The 15339-nt window shown below is 52.4% G+C and overlaps 6 protein-coding genes across 6 annotated transcripts; 4 read left to right on the forward strand and 2 right to left on the reverse strand.

The window, feature by feature from the left end:
• Positions 1–279: 279 nt before the first annotated feature.
• BU24DRAFT_423093 (cytidine deaminase-like protein) lies at positions 280–2115 on the forward strand. The gene has a single exon (XM_033528149.1). It carries the CDS (start codon positions 583–585, stop codon positions 1873–1875), a length of 1293 nt encoding a protein of 430 aa, XP_033385074.1. The 5' UTR covers positions 280–582; the 3' UTR covers positions 1876–2115.
• A 188-nt stretch (positions 2116–2303) lies between these two features.
• BU24DRAFT_462854 (uncharacterized protein) lies at positions 2304–3846 on the forward strand (the record flags this gene model as incomplete). Its single annotated transcript, XM_033532053.1, has 3 exons — positions 2304–2390; positions 2440–2808; positions 2866–3846. 3 exons carry the CDS (start codon positions 2304–2306, stop codon positions 3844–3846), a joined length of 1437 nt encoding a protein of 478 aa, XP_033385075.1.
• Positions 3847–4523: 677 nt separating this feature from the next.
• BU24DRAFT_423095 (UPF0061-domain-containing protein) lies at positions 4524–6746 on the reverse strand. Its single transcript, XM_033528150.1, has one exon. The coding sequence runs from the start codon at positions 6592–6594 to the stop codon at positions 4663–4665; it is 1932 nt and encodes a 643-aa protein (XP_033385076.1). The 5' UTR covers positions 6595–6746; the 3' UTR covers positions 4524–4662.
• A 96-nt stretch (positions 6747–6842) lies between these two features.
• On the forward strand, positions 6843–8579 carry BU24DRAFT_370670 (uncharacterized protein). The gene is made up of 2 exons (XM_033524439.1): positions 6843–7079; positions 7130–8579. The coding sequence occupies exons 1-2, from the start codon at positions 7046–7048 to the stop codon at positions 8443–8445; spliced, it is 1350 nt and encodes a 449-aa protein (XP_033385077.1). The 5' UTR covers positions 6843–7045; the 3' UTR covers positions 8446–8579.
• Positions 8580–8726: 147 nt separating this feature from the next.
• BU24DRAFT_423097 (uncharacterized protein) lies at positions 8727–10389 on the forward strand. Its single transcript, XM_033528151.1, has 4 exons — positions 8727–8914; positions 9001–9111; positions 9171–9243; positions 9314–10389. The coding sequence occupies exons 1-4, from the start codon at positions 8899–8901 to the stop codon at positions 10179–10181; spliced, it is 1068 nt and encodes a 355-aa protein (XP_033385078.1). The 5' UTR covers positions 8727–8898; the 3' UTR covers positions 10182–10389.
• Positions 10390–10463: 74 nt separating this feature from the next.
• On the reverse strand, positions 10464–14987 carry BU24DRAFT_392074 (phospholipid-translocating P-type ATPase-like protein). Its single transcript, XM_033525139.1, has 3 exons — positions 12709–14987; positions 11717–12661; positions 10464–11667 (listed from the first exon to the last, which is right to left on the reverse strand). The coding sequence occupies exons 1-3, from the start codon at positions 14630–14632 to the stop codon at positions 10613–10615; spliced, it is 3924 nt and encodes a 1307-aa protein (XP_033385079.1). The 5' UTR covers positions 14633–14987; the 3' UTR covers positions 10464–10612.
• Between the last annotated feature and the right edge of the window lie 352 nt (positions 14988–15339).

Below are 15339 nucleotides of genomic sequence, written 5' to 3' on the forward strand. Positions count from 1 at the left end.
AAGTTTCGAAAATACCTGGGGACTATGATAGAATGATGTTTAGTCTGGACTCATGGTATCTTCGTAGCGGTCGTAGTCATGTTTAGTTCGTTGATGGCGTCGGTTATGGACTCGAACCTTCAACTGCCGAATTGTTTGTCTTGTTTGTGTTGTCGTGACTTCCTTCCGCTAGTCCCATTACGGTATCTGCACTATCCCCAATCCAGTAGCAAGCTCCATCCCTCCCTCCTCCCCCACCAAAATTATTCGCCAAGCACAAACTCACCTTCTCCCTCTTCGTCGCTACAACCAATTCCCACCTTCCGCCATCGTCGTTCTTCTCACTCAAACTGAAAAAGAAGAACACACACACTAATCTTTCTTCTCTAGACTCCCAATCCCCTTGACCTTGACTTGATCAACCTGAGTCAACACCCAAACAACAATATCACTTAGACTTTCTCGTCTTGAGCCGCTTCCGCCGCCGCCACCTTTCGCCAATTCAATAGCCATCCCCAAGGTATACACCTTTAGTGTAAACATAGCTTCTCATGGCGTCACGCGGTGAGGGCGACGCAGACCCTGAGACTCTCGGTAGTTGTGATGTCCACCTTGACATTGTCCCCCGCCTCGGTCGACTCAAGGCTCTCCGAACCAAAGACGAGGTTCGCGCTTCCCTCGAGACCTTCCAGGCATATGTTGTCGAACTGCCTGCGCGCCATGCCGCTGCCATCAAGGAGTGAGCATCTCATCGTTGATCAACCCTTTCTCTTTCGTTGTGCTAAACTTTTCAATAGCGTGATTTCAAAGGCAATCCCAGATCTCAAGACGAATGACTTCCAGCATCTTCGTCGTGTAGTACAGTTCAAGTTCTTGCCGCCTCATTTACAGAAGACTTTTAGGTCTTCCAAAGGTGGTGTCGTTCTGACCGAAGATCCCTCTGAAGAAGATGTAGCTGAACAAGATGATACAGTGCGGTACTTCCTCGTTTCGCCTTCAAAGGCCATTCAACATGCAGCCCTTGTTGATGCGTTTCGACAGAACCCGCCCTGGTGCGAGTCGAAAGCTTCCCCCCGCATCTTCTATGTGACTGTACCCACCTTTTCCCCAACTTCCTCTGAACAGGCCGCCCAGTGGAGTGTCGAATACTGGCCCATCACCTACAAGAATACGAACCCTTACGGCCCACATCCCAGCCTGGTCGCCCGGAACGTCGCCGAAATCGAAAAGGACGCCGGCAAGTGGCTTGCCCTGGCCGAGAAAGCTGCCGAACAGGTCTACTCCCAGAATCTCGGTGAACGTGTTGGCTGCGTCATCGTCGATAATAGCAAAGGCCGCCCGGAGATCGTTGCTGTCGCTGCCGATTCTCGCTGGCGAAACCCGACCGGTGAGCCGGAAACCAAGAACGACGGTCCAGGAAATGTTATGGCTCACGCTGTCGAACGTGCTATCGCCATGGTAGGCAAGAAGCGACTGCGCGCTGTAGGCAAGGATCCCGACACGCTTGATCGAAAGCTCTTCTGCGACTCGCCCCTCACCGATATGGAGCGTCGCTACTATGAACTCGACAACTTGCCTTCCAACGGTTACCTTTGCGTCGAGTTGGATATTTACGTCACCCACGAGCCTTGCGTCATGTGCTCCATGGCAATCTTGCATTCACGCTTCAAGAGGTGCATCTTTGGCCGCCGCATGCCGTACACTGGTGGATTGACGGCAGACAATGCTGAAGGAAAGATGGAAGAGAAGCCCAAACTGGGTGATGGTCTCGGACATGGTATCTTCTGGCGCCCATCGGAGCTCAACTGGAAGCTGCTGGCTTGGGAGTTCACGAATGAAGAGGACAAGGAGAACGGAAAGATTTCGGACCACACCCCCAATACCCTGCAGGCATAAAGTCCCGACACGGACCCACGAACATCAACCGGGTTGGTAATGGCGAATGGCGAATGCAATTGGCAAAAAGGGAAAAGGGAAAAGGCGACTGGCGAATGCATAAGTATATTTAGACATTGTATTTGTATTGGATTTTGGAAATAGGGATAACGCCAGGAAACGCCAGTGAATACGCCAGAGAATACCCCAATAGTTACTAGGAAAGGAAAATAAATTCAAACGAGCCTCACCTACCTCGTATAATCATCAAGAACAAAATATGTGCATGACGATTCTCCTGTGAATAGGATCGGTAAGATATCCGAGCCATGGATTTCATTGTAGATGCAATGCCCTCACGTGACGCCGTGTTTGGCGTAGCCCTAGCGCGTCTCTCCTCAACGTCAATCTTCAGATCGTTCCTTGGCCAGTAATCAACACAACCCGCCATGTTACCAGACGAGCTTCTTGAGCTACTCAATCGCGAGTATCCCTGCCGAGAGGAACAGATGCACCAGCTATCCTCCCTCTTCCAAGTAAGAACACTGCCTTGTGTCCATCAAGCATGTCTTTGACACTGTATAGCCCGGCCTACCGTCTCCTCCTTTGTTGGTCGCACACGGCCTCACAGCAACCGGAAAGACATCGATCATCAGGCAGTTTTTCCAACTCTCAAAAATTCCTCATGCAATCATCACATCGCGCGAATGCATCACAGGAAGACATCTGCTGGAGCGCACAACGTTCGCGAGTTTGGATGCGCTGGACGAGTTCAACGATGAGCGGATAGATCGACGACCATATGCGCGGACTGAGAACCTGAACTCTTTGATAGTTCACTTGCAGAAAATGCTAGATGGACGAGGGCAATTTGTACTGGTATTCGACGGCATTGATAAGCAACGGGAAGCACCGCCGACGTTACTGCCAGCCCTTGCGCGCTTCAGCGAGACGGTATGGCAGATATTGTTGATATAAAAGGGGAAAATGCTGATGCTAACATAAATACAGATTCCAAATCTCTCAATCCTCTTCATAACAACATTGCCACTTTCCACGCAGCTCCACAAGCCTGGAGTACCCCATCTCCATTTTCCAACGTATCCACGCAATTCTCTTCTGACCATTCTCTCGCGATCGCCCCCAAGGATCTTCCTCCAGACCCCATCCGCCGACGTGTATCCCGATTATACCCATGATCTCGCCGCAGAAGATGACAGTTGGCTCTGGAACCGGTTCTTGGGCGCAGTATGGGAGTCACTCTCCAGGCACACGGGAAGAGACCTAACAAGCTTCCGCAACACCAGCATGAGAATCTGGCGCGAATTTGTGGCCCCAATCGTAGACGGCAGCTTTGGTACCCGAGATTTCTCCCGATTGATGGTGAACCGAAGACACCTCTTCCAGCTCGAAGATTCCGTCCTTGATCGCATCATCTCGCAGCAGCCCACATCATCAGGAGCAGCAACCACCAATGGCACTACTGCACCCCCGCCGCCGAGCGCAAAAGCTCTTCTCAAGCGGCGAACTATCCAGCACGATCTACCCTACTACACAACGTACCTCTTAATCTCCGCGTACCTCGCCTCATACAACCCTGCCCGAACCGACACAACGTACTTCATGAAGCATACCGACAAGCGCAAGAACAAGCGAAAAGTTCGCACCGACGCCGGCGTGACAAAGTCCAAGCATCGCCGCATCTCCCGCCATCTCCTAACACCCTCTCCCTTCACAGCGGACCGCCTCCTTGCCATCTTCCGCGGCCTGGTCGATGGTGACGTGCCACAAATCGCCGATATCTACACCCAAATCGCCACGCTCACGAGCATAAGGCTACTCGTCAAGATCGGTGGCTCCGGGCCTGGTGTTGACCCGTTGGACGCGGGTGCGAGGTGGAGGGTCAATTTCGGATGGGAGTGGGTTAGGGGATTGGGTAGGGGCGTTGGAATCGAAGTCGGGGAGTATCTCGTTGGTGGTGTTGACGGGTAGATCAGGCTTCGATCCGCATCTTTGCCTCTTCAATTCCATTCTCTTCAGAGTTCGATAAATGGTTGCCTTCGAAGGCGTCGTTCTCTTCTCACTCCCTGTAGAGGCACCTGCAGCCTCAACCGCAAGCCCAGCATAGTCAATCCTCCGCTGCTTCTTCACCGAGCGAAGCAGCACGCGTTCGTCCCGCGCGCTCAGCATCTTCGGCCGCCCCGACCGCGGCAGCGCCTCGAACGTTCCGTTTTCCTTGTACCGCTTCATAGTCTCGTAGATCGCGTTCTTGCTGCAGCTAAACTCATCCATGAGCTCCTTGAGCGTCGCGCCGGCTTCTCGACGCTGTATCAACTGTGCGCGAACGGCTGGGGAAAGTTGCGCCCCGCGCTTTCTGTCGCCAGTCGTGCCTTCTGTAGGATATGTTTCCATATTTGGGGTTTGTGAGCTTGGAGAATGGAAAGACGCGTTTGAGTATCGCGTTGGAAGTGTCGTGGGTTAGGGGGCTCAATGCGTGTCCCCAGACTTTCGAATTGGGAGTTAGTAGATGTTTTGGTAGATGTCTTAGTTTGGAGTGAGGCTGGCTTGACCGAGGCTTGACTTGGCTTGATGGTATGAAGAATGAGGTTGGGAGTTTCTTCTTGGTATGTAGGTAGATTATATGGATCAGGGCGACGGTATGTGCTCATGATATATCATTTCAAATATGCTATATATATAAATGTTCGCCCTATGTATGTATGTATATCCTGCTCTGTGGCCAAATACTTCTACTATCTTCCTTTTAATGTCGTTATCATTTCCTCCCAGTGTATCGTAAAGCACCCCTCAAGAGCTACAACTACACTGCATCATACCCTTATACTTCGGCACATCGCCGCAGAACCTCTCCTCTTCACCCTCATTCCCACCCCACTTCTCCTCAAAGGGACTCAGGTTCATCTTCATGATGTCCTTCAGTACATCACGCTCGTTCTTCTTCTCAACACGATCGATAAGCTCGTCGAGCACCCACGACCTCGGCACGAACTTCGGATTCGTCTTCGCCATCGCAGCCATCCTCTCCTCCTCACCAGCGCTACCCCAGTCCTCCCGCACACGAGCAGCCCATTTATCAAGCCACTTTGCGATCCTCTCCCTCGACGCATCCTCCTGCCTCGGCGCCTCACCACTCCGGAAGAACCTTCCCGCGACATCCCTCCTTGCCTGCTCCGTCTCCAGCTCCTCCAACCTCACATACCCGAGCCGTCGGAACGCATGGTGGAAGTCCAATTCGTGCGCCTCGAGGAAGTCAAGGAGCTCGGAGTACAACTCCTCGAAGTCGCCGTCCTTGCACTGCTTGAGTCCCAACCGCGCCGTCATGAGAGACTTGTAGTGCGCCATGAAGACAGCCTTGTACTCGTCGCCCGCGCGGTCGATGATGCCCTCCGCACGCTTGACGAGGCCGTCTGCCTGCGCCTCCGTGACGCCGCTGGCCACGAAGACCGCGTCGTCGACGAAGTCGGCGGCGCCCATGAGTTCGCCGAGGGCTTCGCCGAGACGCACGAGGTTCCACCATATGATGGTGGGCTGGTTACGGTAGGAGTACCGCAGCATGTGGTCGTCGTGGTTGGGCGTGTATGTCGGGTCGAAGGTGTCGAGGAAGGCGAAGGGCCCGTAGTCCATGGAGAGCCCGAGGATGGACGTGTTGTCCGTGTTCAGCACGCCGTTCATGAAGCCGTAGGCTTGCCAGGCGGCGACGGTGCGGGCGTTGGCGCGCACGATCGCCCGGTATAGGCGCACGTAGCGGTTTTCTTCTGAGCCGGCGGGGCCTTGGACGTCGAGTTTTGGGATCGAGGTCGGGAGGGTGGTGCTAGGGTCCTGGCCTGCAGTGAGGGCCGAGGGCAGCTTGTCCCAGCCGCCGTAGATGGATTCGGCGGTGTAGTCTGCGAGTTTGCGGAGGGTGGCGCGGTCGCCGCGCATGCGGGGGAGGTCGAAGGTACCCAGGCGGACCCAGGATTGTGCGAAGCGGGTGACGATGGCGCCGGGCTCCATCCGCTCGCGCATCACTCTGGATTTGCGGGCGAGGGTTAGGGCGAGCGCGCGTGTAGTCGGGATCCCGATGGCGTTGAGGTATTCGCTGACGACGAACTCGCGGATGCTGCTGCGAAGGACGGCCTTCCCGTCTGCGAATCGAGAGTATGGGGTCCGGCCTGCGCCTTTGAGTTGGATTTCGTAACGTACGCCTTCTGGATTCGTGGTCTCGAAGAGGGATATCGCGCGTCCGTCACCGAGTTGGCCTGCCCATTGTCCGAATTGGTAGCCGCCGTAGCATTGCGCCCAGGGGTATATCCCTTCTTTCGTCTCCTCGTCCCAGGTGAGGAGTTTGTTGCCTGCGAATACTTGGTTGAATTCTTCTGTTTCCGTCTCTTTTGGGTCCAGGCCGAGGTCTTGTACGGCGCGATCGCTTACTGCGAGGAGCTCTGGCGAGTGTGTGATTTCAGGTCGGACGTAGGTGAAGAGTGCTTCTTTAATCATGCGTGGGCCTAGGGTCTCCCGCGGGGCGGAGTGCGAATCTGCGGGGGTAGGGAATGCGGCGTCGGTGGGGAGACTCGATGTGAAGACATTGGATTTCGGGAGCGACGATAGAGTGTGGGAGGCTCTCTTGCCGTCTACGTTGCCGTTGAGATGCGCCATGGTCTGCGAAAGGCGCAGTGAGGAATTTGGTTGCTGAATCTTGAGTTGTGATGGTTTCAGTCTGGGGATGGCTCGTCGAAGCATAAAGCAAATATATTCGAACCCTAATGGCTAAACTGAAGAAGCCGTAGGTTTATGAAAGAACTAAATGGAAGGAAGAAGAAATTGCGAATGAGGGGCAAAAGGACAATTCTAGAGATGGCTGTTTTGTCATGATGGTGAAATGTATGACTGAGGTCATACCTCGGCGAGCTTGTCCCACCGTTAAACCCGCTATCGATAAGAATTTATTGTAGCAACTGACTCGCGTTACCTCCTTCATTCACAGGCCTGTACTTTCAACTCCTTACATACTTCCAGACTTGCTACAGCAGCAATTCACAACATCCACAACTAGAAGTTCTTGATCTGAAGTTCTCAATCTATTCATTCCTTTATCTGGGGTACACTTCTCATAGGGGTTCTCAACGAAATGCGGTGAAGAACTTTCACGTGCGACATTTCTTGTAGGACATTACGTGCCTGATGAGCAGAGATGAATGGGCGGGAGATACCAGGCTTCTATTTTGGTTTGTCCAATACCGCTCTATTCTTATTTTATAATCCTGATCATGGTTAGATCCTGAAAAGGGCAAATACTTCAAAGTACAGAATGCCAAAGACCACAAATATTCCCGTGGCAACGTTGCCAAACTGCAGCAGAGGCACAAGGATGAAAAGGCCTCCGTGGAACGTATTCAGAAGAGAAGGACGGAAACGGTAGTAGCTGCGCATCAACATAAGCTACTATTCCAGCTATCGCAGCGCGAAATTGGAGACAGACGGAAGTCCTTCTACTCACAAGACCTGTGGGCAGCTGCATCGGTAGCAGGATACTCTCCTACGGAGCTTGATGTCACAAGATTTGTTTCCCATTTCGACCGGAATCCAGGTACCGGCGACATCTTTGTGGCTTCCACCGATGTCAATGTGGATAGATCACGCCCAATACGTGGCAATCCATATGGCGATTATATGAGGGACCATGAACGTTTCATCAGGATGACATCTGAGATCTCCTCACTCAATTATATTCGCGGCTCGGGATCACTCGTCGTTACTACCTTCGGATCTGACAGGCCTCCTGTCATCTACTTCACGACTCCTGAGATAGACGGCCCATTCATTGGAGAACAATTCACACCTCGCAATTGCAGCACTGTCTGGACATCTTTGCCACGTCCTTTCATGCCAACCTCAACTAATACGATAGCATCAGCAGACACAGAAGCTGTGGCAGTAGGTGCTTCCAGAGCATTACTGATCTTTACTCGAACATCGCAAGGTGGTACATGGGACTGCGAGACAGCCCTCAATACCGAGTCCGACGTCCTCGCACTATCCTGGCTGTCGTCCACCACCGTTTGTCTAGGTGGACGAGATGGCACGATTCGACTCTACGATACAAGATCCAAGGGGACTTCGCACACCCTGCTCAGACATCCAACGCCGATAAACCAGATTCGTCCAGCGGATGATTTCACAAGGATAGTGGTAGCTGGTTTGCGCAATACTTTAATGACGTACGATATGCGAATGACGAAGACCGAGCAAGTCAGTAAAACGCAATGGCGGAAACGTGGGAACAATCGATTTCCATTTCGCACGACGAACTCTTGCATCACACAATTTGAGTATGCTAACGAGAATACAACCTACTTGGGTCTCGACGTCAACCCACGGCTAGGACTCGTTGCTGCAGCTGATGAAGACGCCCGGTTAAACATATACAGCTTGTACACGGGGAAAATGATCAAACAGTTCTCGAGCGACTTTACCGGGCCGAAGAAGAGAATGCAGTGCGTTCGGTTCACCGAGGATGCAAATGGAGATATCAGCCTCTTATCGAATTGGAATGCAGGTGTGGCAAGGTTCGATTGGAACAGCTTATCCTAAGGATGTCCCTGTAGGGCTGGGCTGGTTAAGAACTTAACTGTAAAAGAGTTCAACGTCGACTAAAGGGGGTCTGGATGTTCCTTGTCGATAGAAAAGCGTAAGTGTATCCGAAATAGGCAATTAAGTCCTACAACTACCTAATAATTATTTTGCATTAATCTGTCTGCTGGTCCATGAAATTACACATGTTGGTCGAGGAATGAATGACTCGCACGTGTTCCGGCGCATCTCCGAAGCCGAGGCGCCTCCTCCTCGCTCGATTAGCCATCCCCCCATCTTACCTCCCACCCACGGCTCCCGCATCCAGTTCCGCCATGCACGACATCTACAATCGCTCTCATAACATTTTTCTCTTCTCTCTCTTTTCCTTCAATCTCTGCGGCTTTCGCTCCCTTTGCGAAGTCTCTGGATGAAGCGCCCGGCGAGAGCTGGGCCGCAATTTAATTGCCAGTGATGTCAGACTCAGTCGGTATGCGTCCCGCGCTGGGGTGGAGGTGGCATTGCGCCATAGTTCGTTGATAACGGCATTTTGCTAACAACGAGTGCCTCGTACAGACAGGGTGTTTAGCCATGCCCTCAATACAGTCAACAAGATCCGTACCGGGTCTCAGAAACCGCCATCTGCCACTCGATTGAAGCTCTATGGCTTGTACAAACAGGCTATGGGTATGTCCTCGCCACCTGCGTCCCGCGACCCGGGACATCGCTAATTGACTATGGTACAGAGGGCGATGTGGACGGGATAATGGATCGTCCTTCGGGGAATGGGGAAGACGTCAAGCGCGCGCAAGAGAAATGGTAATTCTTCCTTATCAACGCGCACGCGACCATATCATGAATCTTGAAGTCGAAGCTAACACAAGCCTAGGGATGCATGGAAACAGCAGAACAACCTCTCACGAACAGAAGCAAAGCGGCGCTACATCACCACCCTGATTGACACAATGCACAAATATGCCTCCCCGTCGCCAGACTCCCGCGAACTTGTCGCCGAACTCGAATTCGTGTGGGATCAAGTGAAATCAAACGTGCCTTCCTCCTCGTCATCATCACCACTTCAGACATTAGACAGCGTTGGACTACATATGCCACCCAACTACTCTCGAATCGGAGGAAAGGAAGGCCGAGACCCAGAGGATGAAAGGCTACAGATCCGCAGCCCGATGTCGCAATCCGAAGAAGAGCAAATGGAAGACGACATAGAAGCCGAAGAATTCGTCGACGCACCGGACTCCCAGTACAACCCCAACACGGAGCCGGACAACGACGGCGAGACCGACAACGAAGACGCAGGCGTCCAGACCGATCTCAGACAGGAACCCCCGGTCCCGATCTCCAAATCGAAAGCCCTCATCCGCCGGCCCTCCCACAAAGCCGCAGCCCAACCCGAAAGCCCCGCAGACCAGAAGTGGAGGAAGAGAGTCGAGCAAGCGCTCGTCAAGATGACGGCCGAAGTCGCGGCTCTGCGCGAACAGCTCGAGTCTCGGCGGCTCTTTAGTCATAGCCGGAAATACACGTTCTTCCGCTTCATCTGGAGAGTCGTCTGGGGGACTTTGAAACACGCCGCGATAGACATCCTCGTGTTAGGCATCGTCTTGCTATATCTACGGCGGAGGAAGGACACACGTCTCGAAGGTGCGGTGAGAGTGCTGTTAGGAGACGCTGTGGCCCAGGTCCAGAAAGTAGGCGTGGGCAAGATAGCACTGCCTAGCTTGAAAGGAAAGAAACCAGGCTGATCACCACAGCCCTCATTCGAAAAGAGTCGCTATGAACTTTGAAGATAGAAGCGATTCGAGGCAAAGTCTATCTTCACATGTAGCATTCGGAGCCTGTATGATTCGCAGAGTTGAATGAGAGTACTCGTTACTCAACATGTTGTACATACCTACATATATAAACCTAGATATTCACGCAGCCCAATGAACGAACGCATGTATCCTGCACCATCGACAACATTCCAGTCATGTCTCATCCATCACAGCAAGCAGGACACTGCACAAAGCAAACACATCGGGTTTGATAGAGAGAGAATAAATGCTTAATTCTTGATGTTTATAGAAAGCGATAGATGGAAAAAATACGCTATGCACCAAAAAATGTATCCACCCGACAGTAAAAAGAAAACCTAATCCAACCGACTATGTCCAACTCTTCCCAGACCTCCCTTTCACACACCTCTAACCTTCCTATAACTCGGCGGCCTCAGCGTCCTGCCCAGAATCTTCGCCGCATACGGCGGCACGAGACTAATCGCCGCGACGACCGCCAACTTCCACCAAAACTCGACGCTTTTGACATACTCCAGATCAAAATACCCATCCAAAAACGGCACAGAGCCAAAGTAGATACCCGCGGTTCCGACGATGGACGCGATCATGATCCAATGCCAGGTGACGACCTCCATGGCGACCATGACGAGTTCGTTGAGGACGAGGACGGTAAAGGAGACGGCGACCATTTTCGTGAAGAGCGGGGTGTCGTCTGCGGAGGAGGCGACGCCGACGAGGAGCTGGGAGAGGCCTTGGATCATGGAGCCTTGGTAGATGGAGACGAGGACCCAGATGAGGAAGGATTTGTAGGAGAGGGAGCGGCCGGTCTTGAGCTCCGCGTAGAGCTCGGGGTACAGGTTGGCGACGGATTCGTCGACGTCGCGGTCGAGGACGAGGGAGAAGACGGGTGCCATGGTGTAGACGGTCGAGTAGCCGACGAGGAGCCAGTCTTTGTAGAGGGCCATCGGGGCGAATTTCGTGGCGATGCTGTAGACGGTTTGGCAGATGGAGATGATGAGGCCGCGGTGGATGACGAATTGGCTGAGTTTGGCGCTGCGCTTGTAGCTGTTGCGGCCGTGCCAGACGAGGAGCTTGACGAGGTAGCAGAACTGCTCGATGGAGAAGTCGGCGGCGAGGGAGGCTTGTCGTCCTTCCTTGCCAACAATGCCTACGCCGACGTCCGCGGCTTGGATCATTGAGACGTCGTTTCCTCCGTCGCCGATGCAGCAGACGCGCTTCTTGGTGTATTCGCGGATTAGTTTTGCGACGTCCGCCTTCTGGGTAGGAGAGCATCGGCAAGCAACGACGGTAGGGAGAAGGACTGCGATGGAGATGAATTGCTCTCGATAGTGGGTTAGCATCAATGCGAGCGATTCACCGTCGATCAGAAGACATGCGTCTGTTTTGCCGCGCAGAAAGTCGAGGGAATCGTGTGCGAGGTCTTTGCGTTTCACTATGCTGGGTTAATGGGAGAAGATTTCGCGAGTGACAGTGTGACTTACTCTTTGCGATGGTATGCACATACTGCCCTCGTGCTACCAGCTTCGAGCTGACTGCTACACAACGGGCAGTTTCGACCTTGTCACCTGTCAACATCCAAATCTTGATACCGGCATTGCGGAGCAGTTCCAACGAGGGCTTGACATCTTTCTGCAGTTTGTCTTCGACTCCAGTGACACCGAGAAGCTCGAGATCATGTTCAAGATATTCCTTGACGACGTCTGCAACCGCGTTGTCACGATTGTGTAGAGCAAGCGAAGCCTGATTGTGCTTTGTGGTGAACTCCTGGTACGTTTGCTCCGTAAGCTTTTTGCGGCCCACCACGAGGGTTCTGAGACCTTCACGGGCCATGTTGGCTGTCTCTTCCTCGAGCCAGTCGTTCGCCGCAACAATCGACATCATCACAGTATCAGCACCCTTTTGGTAGAACCATATCTCTCCGTCCTCGTCTGTTGCGGAAGATGCTGGTCCATGGTAGAAGCGCACCACAATACCCATCCTCTTTCCTTCTGAGGTGAAGGGGAAGACATTGAGGATACGCACACGCACGACGGTATTGCCATCATCGCAAGATTGGAGGGACATCGATTCGCGGTCACGCTGCAATAATCGAAGGCCGACGTTCTCTGTCCAGCGGACGATCGCGATCTCATCCGGCGAGGAGGCTTGGTATGTAGTGACTGTTTCTCCATTTTCTTCTTCGGTAGTTGGTGTAACATTGTGGCAGAGGGCTAAAGCCAGGACAACATCACGGACACGTGAACCAATCTCGCGTCGTGTGCGAGTTCCAGATGTGAGCGATGCAGTGAATGCGGAAGATGGCGTTACGAGAGTGGATGGTTCGCCAGCGGGAGGCATAAAACTTTGCTTCACATATGACGAGACCTCGTCCATCGCTTCGTTGGCGTAGGAGACAGTTCCGACGTGGATCTTCTTCATCTCCATCTCTGCTTTGGATCAGCTAGAATCATCCCAAACACACAACCATACATACCATTCTGGGTGAGCGTGCCCGTCTTGTCGCTCAAGAGGTACTCGATGCGGCCTAGATCTTCTGGGATTGTGCTTGTTCGTACTACTGTGCCAGGAATGCTCTGATCATGCTCGATAAACCAAGCATAGACCGACTTCCCCATGTCAAGATTGACACGGAGACCCACTGGTACAATGGTGGAGAAGAGAATCAAGAATCGCATCATCGACACGTACCACGGAAGACCGTCGATGACCTTGAAACGTGCCAATGCAACGAGGATGAAAGATAGTGAGAGGGTGAATATACATAAGAATTTGGTCAAGGCATTGATCTCTAGCTCGAGCAGACCAGTCTTGGATCGAGATGGCGAGGTCGAAAGAGCCTGGCGGGTTTGGGGCCCGGTGTATACTACCACCGCAAGAACGTTGCAGCTGGAAGCAAGCACTGTGTTGGCCCAGACAGTGTTGTCGATACTGAGAGGTGATGATTGAGTTTGATCAGCGGACGAAGCTTCGGCATCCTGTTCATGTGGATCGTATTGTCGCTGCTTCTTCGGTTGTAGCTCGACAGTGCCGTAGAACTCATTGACTTTCTTGTCTGGTTTACCTGCAATTACTCGCAATCTAGTATATTCTCCAACTTCCAGGTTTTGAGTCAAGGGCGAGGTAAGACGCAACTTCCAATCCGTCTCACCGTCTAGTTGATCCGTTCGAATGAAAGCTTCTCCAGAACTGCCTGCGGTTGCCGCGTTCTCGGTCTGCATGGGATTCTCCTCCGACTCACCCTCGATGAGATTGGAGGACGCATTTGCGGCTGGGTTTGCTGGAGCAGGCAGAGTCGTTTCCTGGGAATAGCTCTTCAATATGACCATATCTGCAGGCACACGCTGGTCTTTCCCCAATTTGACTATATCTCCTACTTTCAGATTACGGGATGGTTTCGTGATCTCATAAAATGACGACGTCGCAAGTCCTTTCGTGGTTGATATGGCGGCCTCCTCATCTTCAATGTCGGTCATCCGGCTACTTTCGCCTTCTCTTGCTCTTCTCACACGTCGTTTCTTGTTTGAACTCTGTCCGGGAGCCAGCCCATTTCCTACGCTGTTTTCCTCAAACTTTAGCACTGTGTACGGTTCCGAATTCGCCTCCGCATCTCTTCGGCGTCGAGCAATATCGTCCAGAGCTTCCTTCCCTAGGGTGATGGTAATGACAAACGCCAAAGGCGCAATGTATGTTGAGAGATATCCGATGCGCAACGGGGGTATAATCTGCGATAAAGCGACGAGCAAGAAGTACATATTGATGAAGTAGGAGAATTCATTATACAGGGTCCGTGGTAAAAAGCTCCAGGGTGTATATTTCGCGTTAGATACCGCATTGGCTGGGAAGCGGGCAGTCTGCAAATGGCCGACGGAGATGCTGCGTTGGGTGGTAGGGTCATGTACCTCCTCCAAGTCTTCCCCGTCACCGCCTTGATCGGGAAGCGCAATGCCAGAATTTTCCTGGCGCGAAGAAGAGAGGAAGCTTGGGAGTCGTATGCCAGATTGGAGTCGCGACAGTGCGCTCGGTTTTCGTTCATGCCCCCTTCTTCGCGCATTGCCTGATGGTAACAGAGGGGCATCGTCGTCGGCGGGTTGGCCAAAGCTACCAGTCGAGTTTCTGTTATCCCGATCTTCGTCATCCATCAGTCCTCTGAGATCCTCCTCTTCCGGTTCATTTCTCTTCCGCGACGCCCTCAGTCTCCCAACCCTTAGATTCTGAAGCGGTATCCTCGCACCGAGCTCATGGTATGGCTTGCGGTGTTGTTCTCTAGATTGACGGCGAGGCGGAGAGGCATTGTTGTGTGAGGAGGAGACGGGATCGAGTTCGTTAAGGTCGAGATCGAGGTCTGAGTCGCTTTCGTCGGGCGAGTTAGGCCTGTGATATTGATGAGGAGCGGCCATCTATCATGGAAGCACGATGCGGCGGCGGAAGTGGGTTTAGAGAGTTGAGACTTATATACACGACATAGGCGACTGCTGTGAGGGTACTTTGGCAACTTTTGGAGGTAGAACCGGGGGTCCGAGAGGGCGGATTGTTGAGGTAATGGTGAGATGCGATGTTGCAGGGCGGCCAGATAGCCTGTTTCGAGTCTAGGCAATAGCTTGGAAGGCTAGAGCTGAAGCAGTATTACAGATATTATAGAGAGAGAGTAGAAGTACGAGGATGATATTGTGAATCGAGCGAAGAGGTATCCTTGTTTCGAATAAAGGTTATTAGTATGGTATGAGAAGTGGGTTGAAGATTGGTGGATTGTCACTGTCTCAGTAAAAGGTTACGGAAACGGGGATGAGGTTACGATGTACGAGGAGATGTGGCGTGTGGCGTAGGGAAGGCGCTAAGCCACACGCGTTCGAGAAGGGAAGGAACGATTAAAGACCCGAACCATCAATCACTGTACATGTCTAGTAGATTAACTGAGTAATGATGTAAATTGAATAGGATTCTCTCCGTTCATCTATTATGTTTAACTATATCCTCAATCGTTGTCTTTAAGAGTAATCATCAAGTACATTAATTGCTTACGTCGGATGTGTCCCTTTGGAGTAATGTACCTAGGTAGATGCAGTCGTAGTCTAACCTGCACGTCCTCCCGAACACATGGCCACTT

The sequence above is a fragment of the Aaosphaeria arxii genome (genome assembly GCF_010015735.1).
Source record: "Aaosphaeria arxii CBS 175.79 unplaced genomic scaffold BU24scaffold_4, whole genome shotgun sequence".
NCBI classification, from domain to species: domain Eukaryota; kingdom Fungi; phylum Ascomycota; class Dothideomycetes; order Pleosporales; genus Aaosphaeria; species Aaosphaeria arxii.